The sequence below is a fragment of the Mastigoproctus giganteus genome, chromosome 5 (assembly GCF_048544385.1).
Source record: "Mastigoproctus giganteus isolate SK-2022 chromosome 5, ASM4854438v1, whole genome shotgun sequence".
In the NCBI taxonomy this organism is placed as follows: domain Eukaryota; kingdom Metazoa; phylum Arthropoda; class Arachnida; order Uropygi; family Thelyphonidae; genus Mastigoproctus; species Mastigoproctus giganteus.
Window position 1 is genome coordinate 190896823 of NC_143579.1, and position 25418 is coordinate 190922240.

Consider the following 25418-nt stretch of genomic DNA (forward strand, 5'->3'; position numbering starts at 1 on the left):
ACTTAAATAGAAGGGGTGCAATTTGCTGATGCCATCAAGCTTGGGAGGGAGGATACACAGACCAATAGGTTAACAGCAGCTGCAGATAGAGGTATAAAAGTGATTCTTACACTTCCTCTATTGGAAACATGCATCAGCTTGGAAAGTGAATTGTTGAGGATTTCAGTGCTTGCTTGGGGGGGGGGATTCCTTATGGAACACTATACTTAAGCAGAACAGCATGTACCTTAATGCTAGGAGTATACAGGTGACCCCCGCTTAATGCTGATAATTCGTTCCTGAAAAACAGAGCGCTAAGTGAATCCACGCTAAGCGAGCGCCACATTCCCATAAGGTAACATGTATTTGTGAGTTGCAGTTTGTGCCATAGGATATTTCCTAATCAATAATAAACGGTAGTGAAAAGTGCACAAACGTCGGTCAAAATATTTAATATTCGAATATGTGTACATATAAAATATTCTGTATTACATATGTATATAATTATGTGGTAACTATTTACGTATCAAAATTAAACTTAAAATTCCAATTAAAATCGAATTTAATTGATCTAAATTGATTTTAATTGATGAATTTAATCATGAAAAATGTGTCTATTTTGGGTTGTACTTTGACCTGGTAAACTGAAACGGGTATTATTTTTAAATCCTCTGCAGCATTACCACCCAACAATAAAGTCAACCGATCCTTTGCCACTTTGAAACCCGGCATGTTTTTTCTTCTTTCAGTATGAAACTTCTTTCAGGCATTCGTTTCCAAAAATGTCCTGCTTCACCTATGTTAAAAACTTGTTGAGAAGTATAACACATAATACCCCTCATCAGTAATTTTAACAAGTTCTTTTTTTGAAAGTTTTGGCTCCTTGATCTGCACTTGCAGCTTCTGCCTGGATTTTAAATCTCTTCAACCAGCCCTTACTAGTTTTAAATGTTTCCACATTTCTTTTTTTTTTTTTCAGATGAGTTTTCTTCAGATCATCATATAGGCTAATCTCTCTCTCTCTTTTTTTTTTAAATAATATTTAACTTAACTGAATTCTGCATTAGATATTATCTTCAATAAAAATTAGTTAAAGTCTATCCATTTCAATCTAATAGCCGGCCTAGCCCTAGTTGCTTGCAGTGGAACAGCTGTCTTTCCCGCTGCTAAAATTAATTCTTTATTTTTTATAATTGCTCTTACAGTTAAACTTGCCAGTCCTAAATTATGGCACATACCCATTAGTCATTGACGGAATCGATTCGCTTCAAAACATCTAATTTAATTTTCAAATTCAGTCTTTTTCTTACTTTTGTAGTCTTCGTACTGCGTCCAGACGTTGTTGCTTTTTCATTCTTATCTGCCATTATTAACTCTTCGAAAATGTAACTGTGTTGGTTGCAATAATTATGATACAATGTTCAAGTAAACTGTCCAGTACGCACAATGTCTAATACTGCACTGAGTGATGACTAGACTTTGGATAAATGCATATAACACAAATATTACAAGCAATATCCTTGATTATTTTTTTAAATGTTGATCTCGGAACTACATAACAAGTACTGCAGTTAAATTAGCGAATGAGAAAATTTCACTAAGCGTGGGAAATGTTTTAATGCCGTTTTTCTATTCATTTTCAAGCTATCGACTTTATCAAATGAAATGATTTCGTTAAATATGCCAAAAATGCAATCTGTAAAAGAGCGTTCTAGTGATTTGTGACAGCGTTATAGTTAGATATGGGTTATAATATAAGAAAACCGTTATAGTGAATCAGCGTAAAGTGAACCGTGTTATAACAAGGGCCTGCTGTATTATATAAATTTGATGAATTTGAAATACTAGTTATGTCATCAAATGGTCATTGTCAGGATATCAAAGGGCAAAGTGTCACTCAGACGTAAGAGATGAAGAATTTGAATATGGGAAGTATAATGTGTACAGAAAGGATGAGATATGACAGGAGGGTAGGAGGAAATCATGCTCTTAGTTACGAAGCACATAAAATCTTTTTTTTTTTTATGTGAACCCCAAACACGAGAGGTATTAGAACCTATAGTACTTAGTACTGTGCTTGGGTTGGAGGTTGAGAAGACGAAAGAAGATATTTGTTGACATTGGACTTGAACTTCTGTAGATTGTAATTTTCAGGAAATACGTATGAAGAAAGGTTGTTCCAGAAAACGGCAGTTGAATGAATAAATGAGGAAGATGAAAAGTTGGTTCTGTGGGTTTGAAGTTGGACAGTAAATGGATGTTGGCTGGTGGCGGCACGTGTTCGGACTGTTTTAAAAGAGAGAGCGGGAATTATAGAAGCCAATTCAGAAGAACAGTGCCCATGGAAGTATCTGTAGAAGAGGCATGCAGCAGAAACAGTGCGTCTATGAGAAAGCGAGTGGAGAGACTCTGTTAGAGATGAATCATTAATTAACCTAACTGACCTCTTCTGAATGGAATCAAGAAGCCTGAGAGAGGTTTGGGGGCACCACCCCAGATGTGGGAACAATATTCCATGGCAGGGCGGATTTGCGATTTATACAGAGTGAGCAGCTGTTTGGAAGAAAAGTAACGCCGAGAGCGAAAGAGAAAACCAAGTTTTTTAGATGCAGAGGAAGCAATATTTGTAATGTGCTTGTGCCAAGAGAGATTAGAAGTCAGGGTAATCCCCAAAAGAGATATATCATTTTGCCTAGAAATCGGAGTGTCATTAAAGATAAGCCTAGGAGCAGAAGAATCCTTTTTGCGAGATATAAGAAAAGACTGAGTTTTAGAAGGGTTGAAATCAACTAAGTTGTCTTTGCCCCACTGGAGAATTACCTGAAGATCGGCATTTAAAGAATTGGTAGCAGATTTTCGAGAAGTTGAAGCTGATTGAGCAGGACAAGGTTTCTCAAAATGGAAAGTGGAATGCAATGTGCTATCATCGGCAAAACTATAGATAGGATTTCCAGTCAATGGAAGAAGGTCATTAATATACAAGAGGAAAAGAGTGGGGGAAAGAACTGAACCTTGGGGACACCGGCATTAGTGGAGAAGTTAGAAGACAGAGAGCCATCTACCATCACCCTCAGTGAGCGATCAGAGAGAAAACTGGATAACCAATTACTAAAAACAGTTGGCAAACCATAAGATGGAAGCTTGTTTAGAAGACCTTTATGCCAAACACGATCAAAAGCCTTTGAGATGTCAAGAGCAACTACTTGTGTTTCACCGAACCTTTCCATTGAATTAGTCCATAAATGGGTAACATAAGCCAGAATATCACCAGTGGATCGACACTGACGGAATCCATACTGGTGATCATTGATCAGACGGAAGGTTTCTAGGTAGTTTAAGAGTTGGCGGTTAATTGATTTCTCCATTACTTTAGAAAGAGTAGAAGTAATTGCAATGGGACGATAATTGGATGGGAGGGATTTGTCACCCTTTTTAGGAACTGGCTGGATATGAGCAAATTTCCAAGCAGAAGGAAAAACACCTTTGGAATAAGAAAGTGAAAAAAGGCGGCAAAGAATAGGAGTAAGTTCAGGAGCACAGGTTTTGAGAACAAGTGGAGAAATACCATCAGGACCTGGAGCTTTCTTAGCATCAAGATTCATCAAAATCCTTCTGATATCCTTTTGACGGAAGACCACAGGAGGCATTGAATGGAGCGTGTTGGGAATGGTGGGAGGTGTTTTACCAAGATCATTATTACATGAGCTGGAAGAAAAATGGGATGCTAGCAGGTCAGCTTTATCCTTGGCTGAAGTGACAACAGAACCATCTGATTTGGACAGAGGTGGGAGCAGAGATGGGCAAAAGTTGCTATTGCTTTGGCAAGAGACCAGAATGCTCGGCTACCATTAGGGCAAGAAGCAAGTTTTCTACTCTTAGCCTGTTCAAACTCTAGTTTGGACTGATTAATAACTGCTTTACAATTGTTGCGAGCTTTGGTGTAGGCAGAAAATGAAACTGAAGAATTAGAAACAAGCCAATTACGATATGCAACATTCTTCTCTTGAACAGCCTTAGCACATTTATTGGAAAACCAAGGTTTAGATAAAGGACGAGATTTTAAAGTGGAGTGTGGGATAAAGGATTCCATTCCTGCAAGAATAATTTCACTGACACGATCTGAGCAAACGTTGACATCAGAAGTTTTGAAACAGTAATCCGACCAAAGAAAAGAAGTCTCGCAGGTCATCCCATTTTGCATTCTTGTAATGCCAAACAACGTGAGGTTGGGAATAGCCATGAGATAAAGGTTCCATTGGAGAAGAGACAATCACCAAGTTGTGATCTGAAGTGCCTAGAGGACCTCTCACTTCAACCGTGTACTTAGAAGGGTTGTTTGTGAGAAAAAGATCAAGCGTATTGGCTGTATGATTAGGATTGTCCGGTATTCTTGTAGGTAAATGAACAATCTGTGCTAGGTCATTAGTAATTGCAAAATCTCAGCATCTCGACCTGTTGTGTCAGTGTGACTAGAAAACGGAAGCCAGCTGGAGTTGTGAACATTAAAATCACCAAGGAAAATTACCTCACTGTTAGGAAAGTTGGACTGGAGAAAGTCAAGTTGCAAAGAGAGGAAGTCAAAGAGCTCCAAGTGATTAGTGGAGTTGGGAGAACGGTAGAGACAACAGATGAATTTGACACAATGAGGTAGAGTGATTTTAAGCCAGAGAAGATCAAAGAGAGGAGATTCCAAATTGCCAAGTCTCTGACAGGGAATATCAGAACGGACATATGCACAAGTACCACCTTTGAGGCGAAAGGAATCATACAGTGAATAATTTGGGCATCTGAGATGAGCAGTAGTTGAATCAACCGATAACTGAGATTCTGTCAGAAAAAGTGCATGGGGTTTGGCAGACTGCAAGTGGAAATGGACATCGTTGAGATTAGAATTGAGACTACGTATATTTGTGAAATGAATTAGGAAGTCCTTGGGAGGTTTAGATCTTTTCACAGATAAGCTTGCTCTATTAGTTTGACAATTCATGGTGTATTCAATAGTAAGAAAAAGTGGGTGGGACATGCTGTATGAGGTAATGAAATTTTTGGATATGGTGTACAAGTGGTAAGAATATACCCAGATCCTTGACATAACGTGGCCTCGACAATGCTCCCCGCATACACACTACTCGGACTCCCTCCAGTCACTATCTGGCAGAGTAGAGGTAGCAAGATTATACACTAGCTAATCCGGAAGCCTCCTAGAGAGTTACCAATAGGTTCGGTCCGGTGTACTAACTAGCGGCCGGCCTGCGAACACCGTTTTAGAGCTGTACCCTCGAAATGTAAGGAATATTGGATCTCGCCACGACATTCATCATAACCTCAAAAATCATCAATCATACTGCATGATGGAAGAGATAGGGAAGGGTTGGCCGGAACTTAGCTCTAGAGACTAAACATGGGTTCCACCACTTCAAGCCTCCAATAAGCAAAGTGGTGGTATTTCACCGGTTGATGAGAGTCATCTACCACCTAGTAAGTGCTAACTCTCACTCTAATTCAGTGCAACCAGTAACGTGGGTGGCCATTACAATGTTGAGTCAGTTTGGTGTGACATACCACTGGCAAAACAAAATGAGAGTAGGGTGTGTTATTGGCCTAATGCAGTGGTTTTCAATCTTTTTTTAATAACAGCACCCCTAAGTAATTTATTTTATTTTGTGGCACCCCTACTCAGTTTTCTGCCTGTTAGATCCGATTCTCTCTCTGTGTATATATATATATATGTTATATGATATTAAAAAATATATATGTTATATGATATTTATTACAATAATATAGTATATATATAGTATACAGTATATGATTTTATTCTTTATATAGAGGTACTAAGTAAACATCAATTATAGATCACCACAAAATTAAAAAGATACTGTATATATTTACACCTTTTTATAATGAAATGAACATATAAATTAAAAAATAATAATAAGTTTAAGTAACTTAAACCAAAGTTACGTGGCACCCCTGTAATGTTGTTGCAGCATCCCGGTTGAAAACCACTGGCCTAATGACTGTGAAGAGTATAATGAACAACTGTACAGACAAATGGAGTAGGCCAGTAAATCAAATTGTCTTATAATGGTGGATTTTAACTTTCATTGGTACTTTTTGGTTGATGACTCACACAGCATGACTTTTGAGAGGCAATGAGAGAATGCAATACTTTTGATCTCATTAGGAACAGTAACTCTTCATTGCATTAAGAAACTGCAGATAAAAGACTCACTAGGTGACAGTGATCACAGTCTATTTATGTGGGATTTACTTAAAGATGTAAACTGGCAAAGGAAGGGCTTTTGCTTTCTTAAAGGTGATTACAGTGGTGTCACGCAGTTCTTAAATTCTATGCAGCAAGACCAACTGATGATGTTACTAACATCAAATTCTAAATGGGAAGCATTCAAGGAAATAACTCTAGAAGCTACTATTCAGTGGTTAGACCTAAATGATGTCAGATGAACTGATGAGATCATTGTATAACTAAAAATTGAACTGATGAGATCACAGTGACGTGAGTCCAAAATAACAATCTTCCTGGTCCTGTACCTTGAGCTAATTAGAAGAACTTCCTATGTTCAATGAAGAAAAGAACCCAGTTGAAGATCTAGGTTATTACATTCCATGGAGAGCAAAGAACCACACCTAATTGAACAAAGCAAGAATTGCAGCCTAATATGGGATTTAAGTCTGTCGCTACGACAGGCAAAATTTTTGGATGAAGATTGCAAGAATGTAGTTCCTGTATTTAAAAGGAGAAATAAAAAAAAATATATCAAAATTCTATGGTGTACCTAGATAAAAGGTAAACTGCAGCCATTATCAATCCACTGCAGGATGGAAGCCTCCTCAATGATTCTTGCTAGGGGAAATAGACCATAATCTGCCACTCTGGTCCAGTGCAGGTTGGCAGATATGTTATATGTTATTTTGGTTTTTTTGGAGCATTAGCAACTAAGGCCATATTGCCCTGGGATATGCGGTGGTCATTCCCTGACCTTTCCGCATTCTCCGTATTTGGTGGTGACGGGTTCGAACCCCAGTCTAATCAAGAAACGTGTGCTACGCACTGCTGCTCCTTCCCACCTGGCTACGGAGGTGGCTGCAGGTTGGCAGAGCGACCATATTTAGCAGTCAGGGGCTTGTACCCTGCTCTACTCAAACAGCGTGTGCTACTGCACTCCCGCTCCTGACTGCTCAGCTACGGTGGCTGTGATAGGAACATCAAGCTCAAATGCCTGCAAAAATCTGCGAAGAAAATTTTTATACGAGCTACCAACTGCTGTTATCGTTTCTTCATCAAAAAACTCACGTCGTTGGTACGTTACAAGCCAATAAAAAATTTATGCCTAAAGATGTCATGTACTCAAAGCTATATAAAGGAGATGATCACCAAGGAAGAAAAAAAATGTAATTATTGTTCTGAAGTGGTGAGATGCTTGAGATGTGAGACTACTAACAAAAAAGCATGCCCCAGAAATGGTTGATGGACCCTCCACCAGTAAAGGAAGATGAAAAGAAGTCAAACAAAAACCACTTCCCATTCTAGCATATATAATAAGAGAAAAGTTGGTATTGATCTGTCAGACCAAATGGGTTCACATGCCACAACGCTAAGGAAAGGGGGATAAAGTGGTACCGAAAATTAGCTATAGAGTATATACTTGGTATATCACTTGTCAATGCATATGTGGTATACAATAGTGCCCCACATGAAAAAATATAAAAATAAGAAGCTTTTAGGAAGAGATAGTTACAGATTTTCCAAATGTAGAATGGAAAGAGAAATGTGAAAAGCCAAAATTTGGTATAATAACTCTTAAAAACTTATATACTAACTATAAATTCGATGCAAACAACAGGAAAATTAGAAGAATGTGTGTTTTTTGTTATGCAAAATTGAAAGTCGAAGGAAGATCAGTTAGCATTAACATTAGTAGAGACATATGATGCAAGAAAGCAATCTTATACAGCATCAGCCAAAAAAAAACAAAAAAACTTGCCATTTCACCCATCAGTTCGCTCCAAATGTTTGTCTAGTTCTGCCTTGAATTTATTTAAGCTGTCAACTTCTACAACAACAGATGGAAGTTTGTTCCAGCAATCAACCACATGCTGGCTCTTCAAACTTCCGCACGTGTATTCTACAACTGTCTTTCCTCAATTTGAAATTATGTCCCCTCAGGTGATTAATCTGGGCAAGAGACAAAATACCATCAGCATTGAGCTTGCTCAAACCATTCAAGTCCTTATACACCACAATCAGATAACCTTGCAGGTGCCTAGTCACCAGACACTAATTTGCAAATCTTAAGCCTTTCTTCGTAAGAGCAACCCTTTGTTCCATTCACTAAAATCTTGTTGTCCTTCTCTGTACTTGTTCCAGCAGCTCTACATTTTTCCTAAAATGAGGCTTCCAGACTTGTATACAGTATTCAAAGTGTGGGCTGACCATTGGTACAAGGCAGTGGTAAGGACTTGTATAAGGATCATCACCTCCTTATGCCTGCTAGAAAAATTCCTGTATATCGTTGACAAGACACCATGATCTACTCTTGCAGACTGTCTGCAGTGCTCAGAAAACTTCACATCTGACTGCACAATTACCCCCAGGTTCTTTTCGTTCTCTACCACCTTGAGTGTAGTACCACACAGTTGATATGTTACTGTGGGGTTACCGCTACCCATATGCAGTACGTTGTCATATCAACAGTTGATATGACAACATATCAACTGTTGTGAATATTAAACTACAGTTGACACCTCTCAGCCCATCTGCTCAAAGTTTCTAGATCCTCTTGCAGTAGTGTACTGTCATTAGTGTCATTAACAACCCTGCCGACTTTCGTATCGTCAGCAAACTTGAACATTAAGCCTGATATACCATCATCAATATAATTAATAAATACAGAAAACAACAATGGATCCAACACTGAACCCTGAGGGACTCCACTAATAACATTAGTCCATGAAGAGCAGTGTCCATTGATTATCACTCTCTGTCTTCTGAACCATCCGTTTATCCATAGCAGCATTTTGCATTAATGCCATACTGCTCCAATTTGTACAGTAGTCTTCCATGTGCAACAGTATCCTAAGTATAAGCTTTTCTAAGATCCAAGTATATGATATTAAAATTATTTTTTCCATCCAGTTCCTTTGTGACCACATCATAGTATCTAATCAAATTGGTCAGGCAAGACTTCCCCTAAACAAACCCACACTGTGTCTAAACTATAATCGACTGCATAATCTAGATGATCGTGCAGTCCTTTAACCAGTGCCTTCATTAATTTCCCCGGAACAGAAGTTAAACTAACAGGTCTGTAATTACTTGTGTCACCCTTTGATTGTCCTTTGTGAATTGGGGTCATATTTACACATCTCCAGTCCATGGGTACTCCCCTGAGTCCAAGGAAGCTCTCATAATTATGAGTAATGGTTTGCTTATTTTCTTTGCTGCCTCCTTTAATATAACTGAATTGATCACATCCACCCCAGGTGCCTTTTTTTATGTTTATCTTCAACAAAAAATTTCTCTTCCACTTTGCTCTCAGTTATTAAAAAATCATTTAACTCACTACCATAGTTTAATACACTTCTGGTATCCCCTACCTTTATAACTCCTCATATGTAAATGCAAAATACTCATTCAGTTTGTTGGCTACCTGAGTAGGAAGTAGGATAATCAACAGTTGAACCGTCAATATCAAGTGGACCAATCTGATCCATCCCTTTCCTTCTAGAGTTTACATAAGTAAAGAACTCTTTGCTGTTTTTTTGCATCCTTTGCCAAAAGATTTCCCGTAATCTGCCTTTGCCTGCCTAACCTCCTTTGTGACTTGATTACAGACCAGCTTATAGCTTCCATAGGTTCTGTGTTACCTGTTAATTTATATGTATCCCATGCATTTTTCTTTTCTGCCACATGTCTCATTAGTTCATCTGACATCTATTTAGGCCTAAACCCTGAAAAATATTTCTTGGTTGGTATGAAAAGCCTAGTAGTTTCCAAGATTAATTCTTTGAAGCTTCCCATTTAGAATTTGCTGTTGCTAACATCATCAGTTGGTCTCACTGTATAGACTAAAAACTGTCTCAGACCTCGGTAGTCACCTTCACGAAAGTAAAAACCCTTTCCTTTACTCCTGATGGTAGTTACCTCTTTGATTAAATCCCACATCAGCACACTGTTGATCACTGCCACCTAGTGACTCCTTTATCTGCAGATTCTTAATGCATGAGGAATCACTGCTGATAATCAAATCAAGAGTATAACTCCCTCCAGAACATGTTGCTGTAGAAAACAATCATCCAATCAATCCACAAAAGCCTTGCTAGTGTGCAAATGACGGCATAAGACAATCTGATTTACTGGCCCACTTTTTCTCTGTACAGTTGTTCATTATACTTATCAGAGGCATTAGGCCTATAGCAAACTGCTACTCTCAATTTTGATTTCCCAGTGCTTATGTCACACCAAAGTGACTCAACTCTGCACTGTTCGTTCATCCATGTCAACTGGATGCACATCCTTAGATTTTGTGTGTTTCTTAACTGATAGCATAACCCCTCCTCCTTTCCTATCCTGTCTATTCTTCCTGTACACATTGTACTTCCCAAATTTAAATTCTGCATTCCTTGTATCTGTGTGACAACACGTCTCTGATATCCCAACAATATCTGCCTTTGATGTTTTGACCAGCACCCCAAATTCATCAAATTTATATACTACACTCCTAGTATTGCTGTACATGCACCAGTTCTTATTCTTAGCTACCCTAACACAGTCCATGTATTTACTCATTCAGCAATGATTCCCAGGAGTCTTTGAAATCCCTGGCACCGTGTTTTTCAGGCTGCTGCTCATTCCAATAGAAAGTTGCTAGCAGAAAGCGGAAATGAGTTTCAATGTATTGCCCAGAATGTATTTGTTAGCCTTTCATGTGTTTAGAGCATTTTCGGCAACACTATAAATCTTCATAATTTTGTAATTGTAAAATTCGTATAATAAAGAATTTTTAAATGATGAGCTGTTACTTGCTCATTTTTTCTCATAGCACCAATCAAATTTCATTACAAATATCACCAGAGACCATGCCTGCCAAAAATAACGTAAATATCCAACAACCATCAGTGCTATACAACTGACGCAACTCCCACTGACACTGTCTGACACGGTAGTCACTGTGTTAATATAATCCCTAGGTACTTAAAATTGTTCACCACTTCCAACATTTCATTCCATAATGTTGTCCCTTTTACGCTCATTTCTCCCACTCTGCCTATCACCATCTCTTTGCTTTTTTTTTTGGCTACTTACCTTTAGATTATACTCACTGGCTACACTTTTCCAATGTGTTAGTTTCTTTTGAAGAACTTCGAACAATTCCTCTTTGTTTGCCCAAAGTACAAGATCATCTGCAAATACAGCTGTTTCACCTTTTTTATCATCCACCGCTACAAGGATATTGTCCATGACAATAATAAAAAGTAATGGTGACAATACACTACCCTGTTGGAGTCCATTGGACAATGGAAACCAGTCTGAGTCCAAATTTTGTCCTCACACAACTTTCACACTTTGAATACATATTTTTAATCATCACAACCTCCTCCCTGTCTATTACCATTTTCTCCAGACTTTCCCACACTTTTTCTCTTTGCACACTATTATATGCCTTTTCAATATCTAAAAATACCAGAAAGAGGCTCTTGACAAACTCTCAATGTCTTTCTAGCAATTCTCTTATAGAAAATATCAGTTTAGTTGTTGATCTTCCTCTTCTAAATCCATGCTGTACTTCCTTCATTCTCTCTCTTCTATTTTATTCCTTAATCTTTTCAGTTTGATGGGTTTGTTCCTGGTAAAAGTAATGTAAAATATGCTCTGTTAATGGCTACTCATTGGTGCTTCTTCCTCCATTCCATATGAAGCTTGGTGTAATGAAAAATTTTGTGATGGCTTTCAACAAAAAAAAAATGATAGTTCAAACTATTTAACAGAAAAATTTCAAGAAGGTCAAAGAAGGAATCTTTGTTGGGTTGCAAATTATAAAATTATGGCATTATGGTTAATAAACAAGAAACTGAACAACTGTTGCATAACTAAAAATTGAAGTTGCTGGATGTCTCTAAAAAAATTCACATTTTGGGCGAAAGGTTCCAGCAGGATATAAATACAGTAGAATGTCTGTTATCCGGAATAAATTTGAAAGGCCGAACTTCCTTCTTTTTTTTATTAACAAGTAGCACAGTAAGCTCCGGTTATAGTGGTCACGTTTGCAAATTGAATTTTAATTATAATAAGTGAAAGATCGAGTTTACTACCTGTTTATAGCAGATCGTACAAACAAAAAGCCCAATAAACAGAAAATTGCAAATTGTTTTTATTGTTTTATGTTATGACCTCTAGAATTCTATATGACCTTCAGAAATGCTTTTAGAAAAATATCACAGAGACCACTGAGTTTTCTCGGAAACCATGAGTGAATTTCAGATTAGTTTAGCTCTAGATTTGGTAAATCTAGAGCTAAACTAATCTAAACTAAACTAAAAAATAATAATAAATCGGCCCGAAACTGTCCGATTTATTATTATTTTATTTTATTTTTTAAAATTTTTTACTGAAAAATGCGAACGAAAAGAAAATGCATAGTTTTAACATTGCAACAAAAAATGGAAATTATTAATAGAATTAGAAAAGGTGAAATTTTAGGAAATCTTTCCAAAGAGTTTAATGTGGCGACTTCAACAATTTATGGCATCAAGAAAAATTCCAATGCTGTAACAGAATTTGTGTCGATTATGGATAGTGAAGGAGGATCTAGCAGGAAAAAGACGATGTTGAAACCCGAAAATGCTGCTTTAGACAGTGCACTCACTTTATTTTTTTGTTTTCTTCAGAGAGAAGTTTAGGTGAACCTGTGTATGGCCCAATGTTGTGTGAAAAAGCATTGGATTTTATTCGAAAATTAATAGGTAATGAAGATTTTAAAGCAAGCACAGGTTGGCTGAAAAATTTTAAACTGAGACACGGTATACATGAACTGGACATTCAAGGTGAGAAATTTTCTGCAGACGAATTGGCAGTGGTGTCCTTTAAAAGTAAGTCTGCTTCAGTTATAGCAAATTATGAGAAAGAAAACATTTATAATGGTGATGAGATGGGCTTATTATTGAAAGCATTTACCGAGGAAAAACCCTAGCCACAAAAAGAGAAATGCCTGCACCAAGTTTTAAGATGAGAAAAGAGCGAGTTACAATTGCTATGTGTGCAAATGCTGCTGGGATGCACAGATTGTCTGTGCTTGTTATCAGTAAGTCGAAAAAACTGAGAGCATTTAAAAATCTTGCTAATTTTCTTGTTTTGTATAAAAATCACAAAAATGTTTGTTTTCTGAGATTGGTTTATAATATTTTTATTTAATTTATGTTATTTAATTTAATCTTAAGGTAAGATTAAATAAATTTTATCTTACCTTATGTGATTAAATTTATTTAATCTTACTGGAAGAATTATCCAGAAAATTTTCCGGTTTGATTATATGGAAAATTTGGCTATCTGGAAGAGGTCAGACCTCACTTATTCCAGATAATTGATGCTCTGCTGTATAATGGATTGATACTGTTAAGGAAGTTAGGATCTAGCCATAATAGTTGAATATTTATTCAAAGAGAAGATGAAACTGACTACATAAGGAGAAAAAAAAAATTTAGTGTTATTGAATTTTTTGACACTGTATTTTTTTTTTTTTTTTTTTTTTTGTCTTCATATTCTTCATTATGTTGAAATAGTATGTTTTATTAATATATAAAAGTTTATTCTCTTTTGAATAATGTTACAACAATGGTCAGTTAAATGAAAACCTTAAAAGTGAAATAAAAGTTATATTCAACAAACAACATAGAAACTACGCATATCAATTTTTAATATAGAACCCATTACATTTGACATGCTTTCTACAGTGCTGTGCTAATGATTGCATTACTCAAGAGAATTTTTGTGGTTGGTGTTGAAGCTGTTTAGGTACCACTGTCTTCATCTAACAAAAGGGATATCCTCTTAGTTAATTTTTACCTTTTAATGGCCAAAAGAAAAAAAAAGTGATAATCACATGGAGCTTGAGTCTGGTGAATATGGAGGACTAGTAATACCTCAAACCTCATTTTACTGTTTAACTGTAGGATGGGCATTATCATTCATTATCAGATGTGTGCCTGTTGATAATGCAGAAGAAGAAAAAAAAGAAGAGGCACACATCAGAGCTTATCAAACTGAGTTTCAGTCAAATTGCTGGCTTTAACTGGTTCACAATTACATTACTGTATTTGTTACTGATCACTGTTTGTTATCTCTCCAGGTAATGTCCCAGAATCACCCCTTTTTGATTGCAGAATAACAGTGAGTAACATTTTCTGACTGCTGCTCGGATATGGACTTTCTTTGGTTGAAGTGAGTCTGCATGGAGTGAATTTGAGGTTGCATGTTTGCTTTCTGCAGTGTAATAGTGCATCCAGGCTTCATCTCTGGTTATGGTGTTCTAAGAAGGCGTTTCATTCACACTTGTATCACAAATTTTGGCACTAACCACCATCAATCATACAACTGTCTCTTTACCATAATTGAAATAAGGCTTGCTCTTAACAGCACAAGACCTAGTGCTGCTGGATCTGATGGAGTTCACTGTTCCATGTTAAAAGAGCTGAACGAAGAGTCACTTCATGTCTTACTTCTTCTGTATAACCGAAATTTTACAGAAAATGCTTTCCCCTGATACCTGGAGACATGCATATGTCATAGCATTATTAAAACCTGGCAAAGACTCAATGAATCCACGTCATTACCGGCCTATTGCCCTCACCAGCTGTATGGGCAAAATAATGGAAAAAATGGTAAACTCTCGTCTCACCTGGTTGCTGAACAAATATAACCTTATCAGTCCTTCACAGTGTGGAATTCATACAGGTAGATCAACTTTAGACCTCTTGATTCAAATGGAAAACCAGATTTGCAATGCTTTTGTAAGGAAGGAACATCTGACTATAGTTTATTTAGACATTGAGAAAGCATTTGATACAGCTTTGCGATATTGAATTCTTCATGATCTCTACACTCTAGGTTTCAGGGGCAGTATGCTACAGTTCATACAGAACTTTCTGAAACAGCGGTCGTTCCAGGTGCGCATTCAATCCACCCTCTCTCGTAACTTCATCCAAGAGGAAGTTACGAGAGAGGGTGGTTTGAATGCGCAGGTAACTTCATCCAAGAGGAAGGTGTTCTACAGGGTTCAGTTTTTAAGTGCAATGCTATTCGTTATAAATCAACTCTGTATCAAAGATCATTCCACGCACTATGTTTACTACTCTATATGCAGATGACTTTAGTATATCTTGTCACTCCCAAAACATGAGAATGATTGATAGACAATTTCAAGGTGCTCTTAACAGGATTACGATATGGGTTGCAGATAATGGTTTTCGCATATCACCTGAAAAATCTGTTGCAGTTCACTTCTGTAGAAGACGTAATCTCCATCCTGACCCAATTTTGAAGCTGGGAAACTACGACATACCTGTTGTGCCTGCTATCCAATTTCTTGGCTTAACCTTAGATAAAAAATTGACCTTTAATGATCATATCAAACAACTTGTTTCAAGTTCTTTGATATGGTCAGTAAAGGTCAATAAAGGATATCATCAATCACCTGTTTCAAGAAATTAAACATATTGAGAGTATTATCAGCTACATCATGAGGTGCTGACCGTCACACACTTCATTTATATCATGCTATTGTAAGATCATGATTAGACTATGGATCTCCAGTTTACAACTCTGCTAGACCCAGCGTCTTAAGGTTTTTGGACCCTATTCACCACAGTGGCCTGCACATTGCTCTTGGAGCCCACTGCACATCTCCAGTCCAGAGCTTTACGCTGAAGCTCATGATCCTCTGCTCTCTCTATGAAGACAAATTTTACTCTTAAATTATGCAGTCAAAATCAAAAGTCAACCCCTTCATCCAGCATGGAAACATTTATTTACTCCAGATTGGGAGAACTTGTATTCCATTTATCCATCAATAAATCAACCTGCTGGCATATGTCTTTGCTCATTACTTGATAATTGGCAGCTAGACCTTTCTAAAATAGCCACTATTAGTTTCACTGCTCCTTCATGGGTTCTCTGTTCTGCAGCATGTGATCTGTCCCTGCAAGAATGGGGAAAAAAGTACTCTTTATCCACAGAATATAAAACAGCTTCACAAATCTCTAATCGAAAAATATGAATCTTATACCCAGATATAAACTGATCACTCCAAAACTGACCATCATGTCGGTGCTGCTGTTGTTCTTTTATCGTCCATAATCTCCAGTCAGTTACCTTTAGAATGCAGCATCTTTACTGCTGAACTACATGCCATACAAATGGCCCTGGAAACTATAAAATTGCATCAGTTTACCCATAGTGTTATTTTTACCGACTCCCTCAGTGCCCTTCTCACTTTACAGCAACCAAGAAAACATAACTACCTACTTGGTAATATTCATAACTTGCTGACTGACCTAGTTAAGGACATGAAAGTAGTAAACTTTTGTTGGGTTGCTAGCCATGTTGGCATACCTGGCAATGAGAGTGCTGACCACGCAGCCAAATCTACTGTGGAACCATTTAACACTTCTTTCAAAATCTCCTTCACTGACTATAAAAGTCTTATAATAAAGCGAAGTATGGATCACTGGCAAAACCGAGAAGGCAACAAACTCCTTTAGATTAAACCAAATCTCCAGTCTTGGCCATCTAGCTTCTGCTTGAACCGAAAGGAAGAAGTCATGCTTGCAAGACTTCAACTAGGACATACACACCTTACTCATTTTTATCTTCTTTCTTCCTCAGATCCGCCTTTCTGTCCGAACTGCCATGCTCAAGTAACAGTCCAGCATATCATAGTTGACTGCCCGCTCTATAATGGAGTGCATCAAACCACCTTCTTATCAAGTCATATAGCCCAAAACATACCTACTTTGCAACAAATTTTGGATGACAGGTCTGACATTGATGCAGTTTTCACTTTTCTAAAAAAGATAAAATGCTACGACAGAATATAGTGTTTAAATCCCACGAAATACACATCTCACTTTTAATGACACCTGGTAACTCCTACCATTGTTTGCCGTATAATGGCCTTTAGCTGCCGTTGCACCGTAAAACCTCCAACAACAACTAGTTTCATGACAAAGTGCTTGCCCTTTGAGGAGAATCTTCACCCTTTCAGTACCATTCTTATTTACTCACTTGTAGATTTGCTGTTGATTCATCCATACTGAGCCGACATTCTGTAATAATTTCAGCAGGATTACAGATTGCATCTCTAACTTGGTGATAACTACAAGGGTGCCACCACCACCTTGAAAACTATTTCTAAATAATGCCAGTAGAGGGTGCCATGTGGGTGTTGGCCTGGCAGCTAACTGATCAATAATTTGACAAGATTATCATCAGTTTTTTGCAAAACATGCATTTTATTTTGGTTTCATAGTTTTCATTTGAAAGATTTTACATATAAAATTATATGGCAGTATGAACTCTTGCAAAATAATTAGCTTCAAGTAGAAGCTTGATTAAATGGAAAATTTCTTTTTTAGGTAAATTAGAGTGATTAATTGTGATGGTATCATCGTTTAATAATTCCCAAACTATATCAAGAGCATAGTCTACATTTACATTAGTGTACAGGGAAGTGATATCTAACAAAAATAAGTTATCATTACCGCAAAGCTTGACATCTCTAAGACAGTTAAGTAGAGTGTTATAGTTTTTATACTGAATTTTATCATCTGTCTAAAAGGTTTTATGATGTTATATATGTGTGCAGCTAAGTGTGAAAATGCGGAATTTTTGTAGGAAACAATTGGGCGTGTGGGAAAACCGGGTTTATAGAGTTAAATTGTCTGAATAGTTTAGAAATGTTACAAGTCCTGGCTTTCAGCTCTTTTAGCTGAGCCATAGAAATAAAATCACTCTTACGGTATGAAGTTAGTGTTTCATTGTTTTGATTTACTAAATTCGTAAATATAGATGGGTCTATCTCCACGTAGGTTGAACTGTCTGATATAATAGAGTTCAATTTGTTAATATAGTCCGATTTAATATATTTGTTAATATAGTCCGATCCCCTTTGTCTGCTCTTTGGATGACAATATCTTTGTTTCTCCTAAGATTACATAGTGCTATAACTTCACACTTATTCAAATGGGTTACTGAAGATTTCTGGGGTTATTAACTATTTGATTGACTTGTTGGATCAACAAGTCTTTTTGTGGAATGTTGTGGAGACTAAACTCAAGTTCTTAAATGAAGAGATTATCAAAATCTATCACAAATTGTTTCTTTGGAAGTTTACACGGGGGTAAATTAAAATTCAGTCCCTTCGATAGGAGTGAGATCTGATCCTCTGATAACACGTGTGAAGATAGATTAGTAACTTGTTTATATGTTGACTCATTATACATGTAAAGTGAGGGAGAAGAACGTGTGTAAGATAGATTTGTGTTATGTCTAGTCCCATTCTCTTTATATGTAGGTATAGTTGAAGTGCTTGTACGTGTTTGAGTAAATGTGTCCTGGTTGTTAGTGGGTATATTGCATTTGTACAAGGAGGGTTTCAGTAACGTTTATTTGAGCCCGATTTAAAACTGTTAATAATGCGTTTAATTTATTCGAGTGCCTATTTTTTATTTCAGTGGCTAATGCATTCTGCCTCAGATCTATAAAGTTTTTCAAAACGGACCAGTCGTCTGGATGTAAATATTGTTTTATTTTGTTGCGAAGTATGGTAACCTGGGAATAATAACTTCTCTTCATTGCGAAATGAGAATTTAAAGCGAGTTTAATAATACGGCACGATATGGCAAAAGCGAGTTATTTAATACCTGGGATCCTACAATTAAAATTAACCTTAGCAAAATTTGGAGTGATATTTTCAAGGAGGCAGTATTTCAGGAAAGAAATATAATATTTTTGTGCAGAATATCTTAATGTCACTTTAATGTAATTTTGCACCGTATTGTACAAAATATCTCATATTGAATATTAATTATGTGTATTTTATGTCGATGGATTATAGGGGGAGAGAGAGAGTGAGTGGAATTAAAGGGAAAGTCGGCGAGAAAAGATATTCGAATAAGATTTGTAAACAAATACAGAGCTACTAGGCTCAGTAACTTCTACGTTGTAACAATATATTTAAAAGAGCAAGAGATTATCTCAATCTTTTGTGTAGAATGCTTCCAGTCTATGCTCTCCAAATATAAACGAATAAAATAAATGATTGTAATGAATTTTCTCACTTATAGAGACATGATCGATCTGATGCAGAACGGAATCGAAAGCCCGAACCTCACCCTGAAACACATCAAACCAACTCAGGAAAAACAATGATTGCGAGAAGACATTCCGTCAGAATAATGAAAATAGTTAAAATAGTTAAAATTAACTATTTTAACAATTTTAAAAAATTAAAAAAAATTTTAAATAGTTAAAATAGTTATAAAATTTGGATAAACATATTGACCTACAAATTAAAAAAAAATCACTGTATTTTTCTTCTTAAACTCTATTTCCTCCATTTTGACTATTTGTCTTGATCACAGGATGGAAACAATGCAGTGTGTGTTGGCGCATTCGTAAAAAAGATCAGAAATCTGAAATTAGGTAAAGATGGCACACGTTGATAGAATTTGAGTCAAGCTTCATTTCAAGGGTCTCAGTGATCAATAATTTTAAGTAATTATGTTGTATGTTTAAGATTTTTGCTTCATTAAATAGGAATATGTGGCCTTCATTGACAGCATGAAATGCCAATTCTGATGCATTTGCTTGCGATGTGCAGACAGAAGCAGTGTGTTGTTTCACATGTAAATCAAGATTTACATGTGAAATTTGTTAATATATTAACAAATTGGACTCTGTTATATCGGACAGTCAACCTACAATACAGAGGGTAGACCCATCTGTATTTACGAATTTAGTAAATCAGTATAACAAAACACTTACTTCATACTGTAAGAGTGATTTTATTTCTATGGCTCAGCTAAAAGAGCCGAAAGCCAGGACTTGTAACATTCCTCTAGTATTCAGACAGCTTAAACTCCATAAACCCAGTTTTCCCATATGCCCAATTGTTTCCTACAAAAATTCTGCATTTTCACACTTAGCTACACATGCATATAACACCATAAAACCTTTTAGATAGATGATAAAATTCTGTTTAAAAAACTGACACTCTATTTAACAGGCTTAGATGTCAAGCTTCGTGGTAATGATAAATTATTTTTGTTAGATGTCACTTCCCTGTAAACTAATGTAAATGTAGACTATGCTCTTGATATAGTTTGGGAATTGTTAAATGATGATACCTTCACAATTAATCACTCTAATTTACCTAATAAAGAAATTTTCCATTTAATCAAGCTTCTACTTGAAGCTAATTATTTTGCTTTTAAAGACACTATATACAAACATATTTTCGGATTACCTATGGGTTTGAGTGGCCTAATAGCGGAGTAAACTCTTGCATAAAAATAATTGTTTGCTATAACTCTTTGTTTGTCATTTTTATGATTAGAATCTGTATTGCAGTTTTAGTCAGGAATGACAAATTTTGTGTTTTAAGAGAAAGTTAAAATTAATTAGCTTGTGTAATTAACAGAATTTTCTTGATTTTGGTTCTAATATAGTTTTATTGTTATCTTATGGATGCTTTTGTTTTGTAATTTAGAGTCTTACGGGTTTTGCCAGCTGAAGAAAAACGAAGTGCAAAGTGGAAGAAAGAGGCCCGCTCTATATTGTTACACCAGGTATTTTGTGTTCATTCCATTAAAATTTTCACTGTGAAACTTGGGTGATAAAACATTTTTAAATTTAAATGTATTCAGGAATAGAAAAAATATGAACAATTAAAATATATTTAAAGAAAATTTTCCCTTTGTGTGTAATATTTTCATATTTAAATTATTGCACATTTAAGGTTTTCCAAAAAGTTAAAATTTGAAATTTTGCTGTCACTTTTAAATGGAATGGAATAGAAAAACGAGGTTTGCTGCATTTTATTCTCTAGTTCGAAAAGCTGCTACTCTAAAAAAATTTTTTTTTTTTAGTTACCCAATAAGTAGTACAATGGCATCTCATGTTTTGATGCAAGCAAAATTTGAGTCTTTTATGAAAGTGCAATGGAAGTGTTAGATTTGTGTACCAGATTAATATTTCTGATGACATGATTTAGGTGGGATAAACAGCATTTGTAACTTGATAATTTTCAATTTCTTAACAACTTTTTGAGTTATAGAATAAAATGCTATGATCCTTCCTTGTATATGTTTAATCCATTGAGTTCTACCGTTGAATCTGCTTGTTTTTCCAAGAGTATGAATTTTAGTTGGGTAAGTGTTACCTGTATCTGAATTTGAGTAAGAAGTTTACCACATAGTGATGATCGTGCTGAGGATTGTTCGATTGTAAGGATAATGCAGATTGTTGCCCGAAAGCCAACCCTTTAAAAAATTTTTATTCATGTGCATTACCTTAAACTGAAAATAAAAGTTAGTAATGTAAACAGCATACACTCATTGATCACTGAATTATGACCACTTGATCTGTAATGAATTATGTCACATAGCCCAAAGTATAAAATGCTGAACAGCTTTGTATGCTAGAGAACTGGTAATTTCCATCTGGTCATGCAAATCAAATTGATAAAGTAGCAGTTATGGGACATAGTAAAGATATCACAGAGTTTCAAAAGGGCATGATTGTAGGAGCTCATGTACTGGGTGCTTCCATATTGGAAATGGCACATTTTGTCGGTTGGTTACATCCCATCCCAGTGAAGTTTAGTACAAAAAATAGTGTTGAATAGGTCAAACTACCTCCTGCTTACAGAACTGTAAAGGACTATGCCAGGCGGCTTTTTGTGGTGAGCGAAGGGTGTAGTGTGTGTTGTACGGACAAAATGGAAGGTCACTGTGTGACATTTGACATTGCAATACAATTTGGGGAATGCAAGAACAACGTCCCAACAAAAAATGCTATGCTGCACTCTCAGACATATGTGGTTTCACAGCAGGAGGTCCCAAGAGATGCCCTCTCCTCATGGTTGGTCATCGTTGACAACAAATGCTGTTGTGTCAACAGCATGCTGGTTGGACACTGTAGGACTGGAAACGAGTGTGCTGGTTGGATGAGTCAAAATATCTGATGCAACATGCCAACGGATGTCTTTGTGTGTGATGCAAGCATGGACCTATCATGTATCCGGCATCCCCCTCCCCCCATACTTCTCCTTCAACCCATGCACGGTACTAAGTACTATAGGTTTTGATACCTTTCGTGTTTGGGGTTTTCATAAAAAAAAAAAAAAAAAATGGTGCCCACTATCCAGGTAGGTGGTGGTAGTGGTGGTTGCTTAATCACTGGTCAACACCAAAAATGTTTCTGGCTTGAAAATAGTCAATTTCTTCTTAATTTCAGCATGACAAAAACAAATATAATATTTAAAACACTTAGTTAGCTCTCGGTTCCACAATACAGCCCCTCTTATGATTTAGGGGAATATTGGTGGAGTCTAGAGAATAGATAGATTGGTAACAGTGAAACAGGAACTGATACGCCATGGTTTTTTTTTTTTTTTGTATTTCTATGTATTTGTATTTCTGTATATCATTTTCTTTGTGAGTGATGTTATGAGTGATGTTCATTTCTTTTCTTTTTTTTTTTTTTTTTCCAGGTTTCTGGATAAAAATTACGTAAAAAGCCAGGATTCCACGTAAATGTGTTAATAGTGTTGACAATTTTTGTTATGTGTGTGGTGATGTGACATTTTCCATTCAGAAACGCCAATTCACTCCGCTTGTGAAGACAGCCTACTGCCATTATTTTGGCTGTAAGGTAGAAAATGAAGACAAACACTGGGCACTTTGTTTGCTGCAACACGTGCCGTAAATCTCCGTGGATGGTTGAATAACAAAGGACGTTCAATGCCTTTTGCCATCCCAGTGATTTGGAGGGAGCCTTCAAATCATGTAAATGACTGTTATTTCTGCATGGTGCTTCCTCTTCAGCATGGCATGTCAAAAAAAAGGAAGTGGACTGTGGAATACCCCAACATCCTATCAGATATCCGACCAGTGGCACATAGGGATGGTCTGCCTATACCTCACCCTCCAGAAGAGTACACTTTGGAGTCTGATGAAGACGGGGACAGTGTGAGGAATGATGGTCAGCAGCCTGGGCCTTCAACATCACAGGATCCTGATTTTGTGCCAGAACCTGAGTCACCAAGTGAGTCGCACGGAATCACTCAAGGTGAAGTAAGTGATCTAATTCGAGACCTAGATCTATTTAAAGATAAAGCCGAGCTCCTGGGATCAAGGCTTCAACAGTGGAATCTTCTGCAACCAAATGTCAAGGCATCCGTGTACAGGAGAAGGCAGAATGCTTTGACTCCATATTTTAAAAGTGAAAAGAACCTTATTGTCTGCTGTGATGTCAATGGTTTGATGACAGCTTTGAATGTGGAGCACAACCCACAGGACTGGAGGCTATTCATAGACTCATCAAAGCTAAGTTTAAAAGCTGTGTTGCTCCACAATGGCAATGCTCCTCCTTCAATTCCTCTAGGCCATGCTGTCCACATGAAGGCTGCTGGTAGATGGCTGTTCGTTGAACTCTTTGTCCTTTGGAGAATACTGACGATGATCAGTCTCTAGGATGTGATGCCCGTGCTCATCTGTGGACAGTGTCTTCATCGGTTTCTGCTGTAGCCTACTTGCTAGGTGGTTGTGCTGTAGCTGAGGTGATTATCATTGCACAGTACAGTTGATTTGTAATGTGAAATTTATATTGTTAATAATTGTATATTGTACTATACGTATTTCTATATGTATGGCAGAATCTGCCAGATTTTTTTTGGCTAGGGGCTGCTTTACTCAATAAATAAAAAAATAAAAAAAAAGAATGTCCACATGAAGGATACATATTAGAATATGAAATTAATTCTGGAAGAAATGAAGTACAAAGACCACCAATGGCATATCTGTTTACACCTTAAATGTGATTGCAATACTCCTCGGCATGCAGTTGGGATACACAAAGTATTGCTGTTTCCTGGGTGAATGGGATAGTCGAGCTAGGTCCTCACACTACAAGAGAAAATCTGGCCTATAAGGGAAAATCTGGAAAATAAGGTTGATCGAAGCAAAATTCTTCTGCCCCTTTACACATAAAACTGGGACTCATGAAGAACTTTGTTAAGGGGATGAACCAGGATGGAGAAGCTTTCAAGTACCTGAGAGGACAATTTCCACTGTTGAGCGATGCTAAGGTTAAGGTCTGTAGATTCATGAACTTTTAAAGGATGAAAACTTTGAGCGAGTCCTCCAGGGTAATGAGAATGCAGCTTGGGAAGCCTTTAAAAGTGTTGTGCATGACTTCCTGGGAAATCAAAGAGCTGCAAACTATGTTGAGACCGTGAACAACCTTCTAGAAAAGTATCATCATTTAGGCTGCAACATGTCATTGAAAATCCACTTTCTCGACTCTCATCTGGACTTCTTCCATGACAGCTGTGGCGCAATGAGTGACGAGCATGGTTTCGCGAAATGCCATTGCTATCTCTCTGGTGATGCTTCATCACCAGAGAGAGATGATGAAGCATCTCGAATCCTCATTTGGTTCATCTTGAACTTCATCAGCATTTTCTTCTTTCACTATCGCTGCCTGCAAGTCAATAAGTTCTTCATTAGATAATTCCTTCTCTTCTTCCTCTATTAACTCCACATCTTTGGCATCAACCTCCAACTGAAGTAGCTCTGCAACCTTTACAATCTTATCCGTTAACCTCTTCATATGTTTCGTATTTTTCAAATCCTTCGAAGCGTTTTACGTGCCGTGGGCATATTTTCTTCCATGTGCCATTTAAACAACTTTTAGTAATTTACACCCAGGCCTTATTAATGTTTAAGATGGTGTGGTAAATATTGTAAGATTTCCAAAAGTCTCTTAATGTAAAATTTTTCCTCACCATTTACTGCAGATGATGCCTGAGCAAATATGCGTAAATAGTATGATTTTAAATTCGAAATAACACCCTGATCCATAGGTTGGATGAGTGAAGTCATGTTTGGCGGTAGAAATATGACTCTCATGTTCGAATTGAAATCATCTAGATGCGTAGGATGTCCAGGGGCATTATCTAATAGAAGCAAAATCTTGAAAGGAACGTTTTTGTCTTTACAATAATTTTCAACCTTGGGAATGAAGCAGCATTTAAACAGTCCTCAAAGAGAGATATTGTTATCCATGTTCTCTGGTTTGATTGGAAATGCATGGGTAGGGTGGCTTTATTGATGCCCTTAAATGCACGAAGATTTCCAGAATT

General features: G+C 36.8%; 1 protein-coding gene across 1 annotated transcript in view; it reads left to right on the plus strand.

Annotated features, from left to right (window-relative positions):
* The window catches only part of LOC150085953 (putative RNA-binding protein EEED8.10), a 375958-nt gene that overhangs the window by 40164 nt on the left and 310376 nt on the right, over positions 1-25418 (plus strand). Inside the window, exon 4 of the mRNA XM_090373614.1 lies at positions 20763-20841. Coding sequence (XP_090229740.1) covers positions 20763-20841 — 79 coding nt within the window. The remainder of the gene's footprint in view (positions 1-20762; positions 20842-25418) is intronic.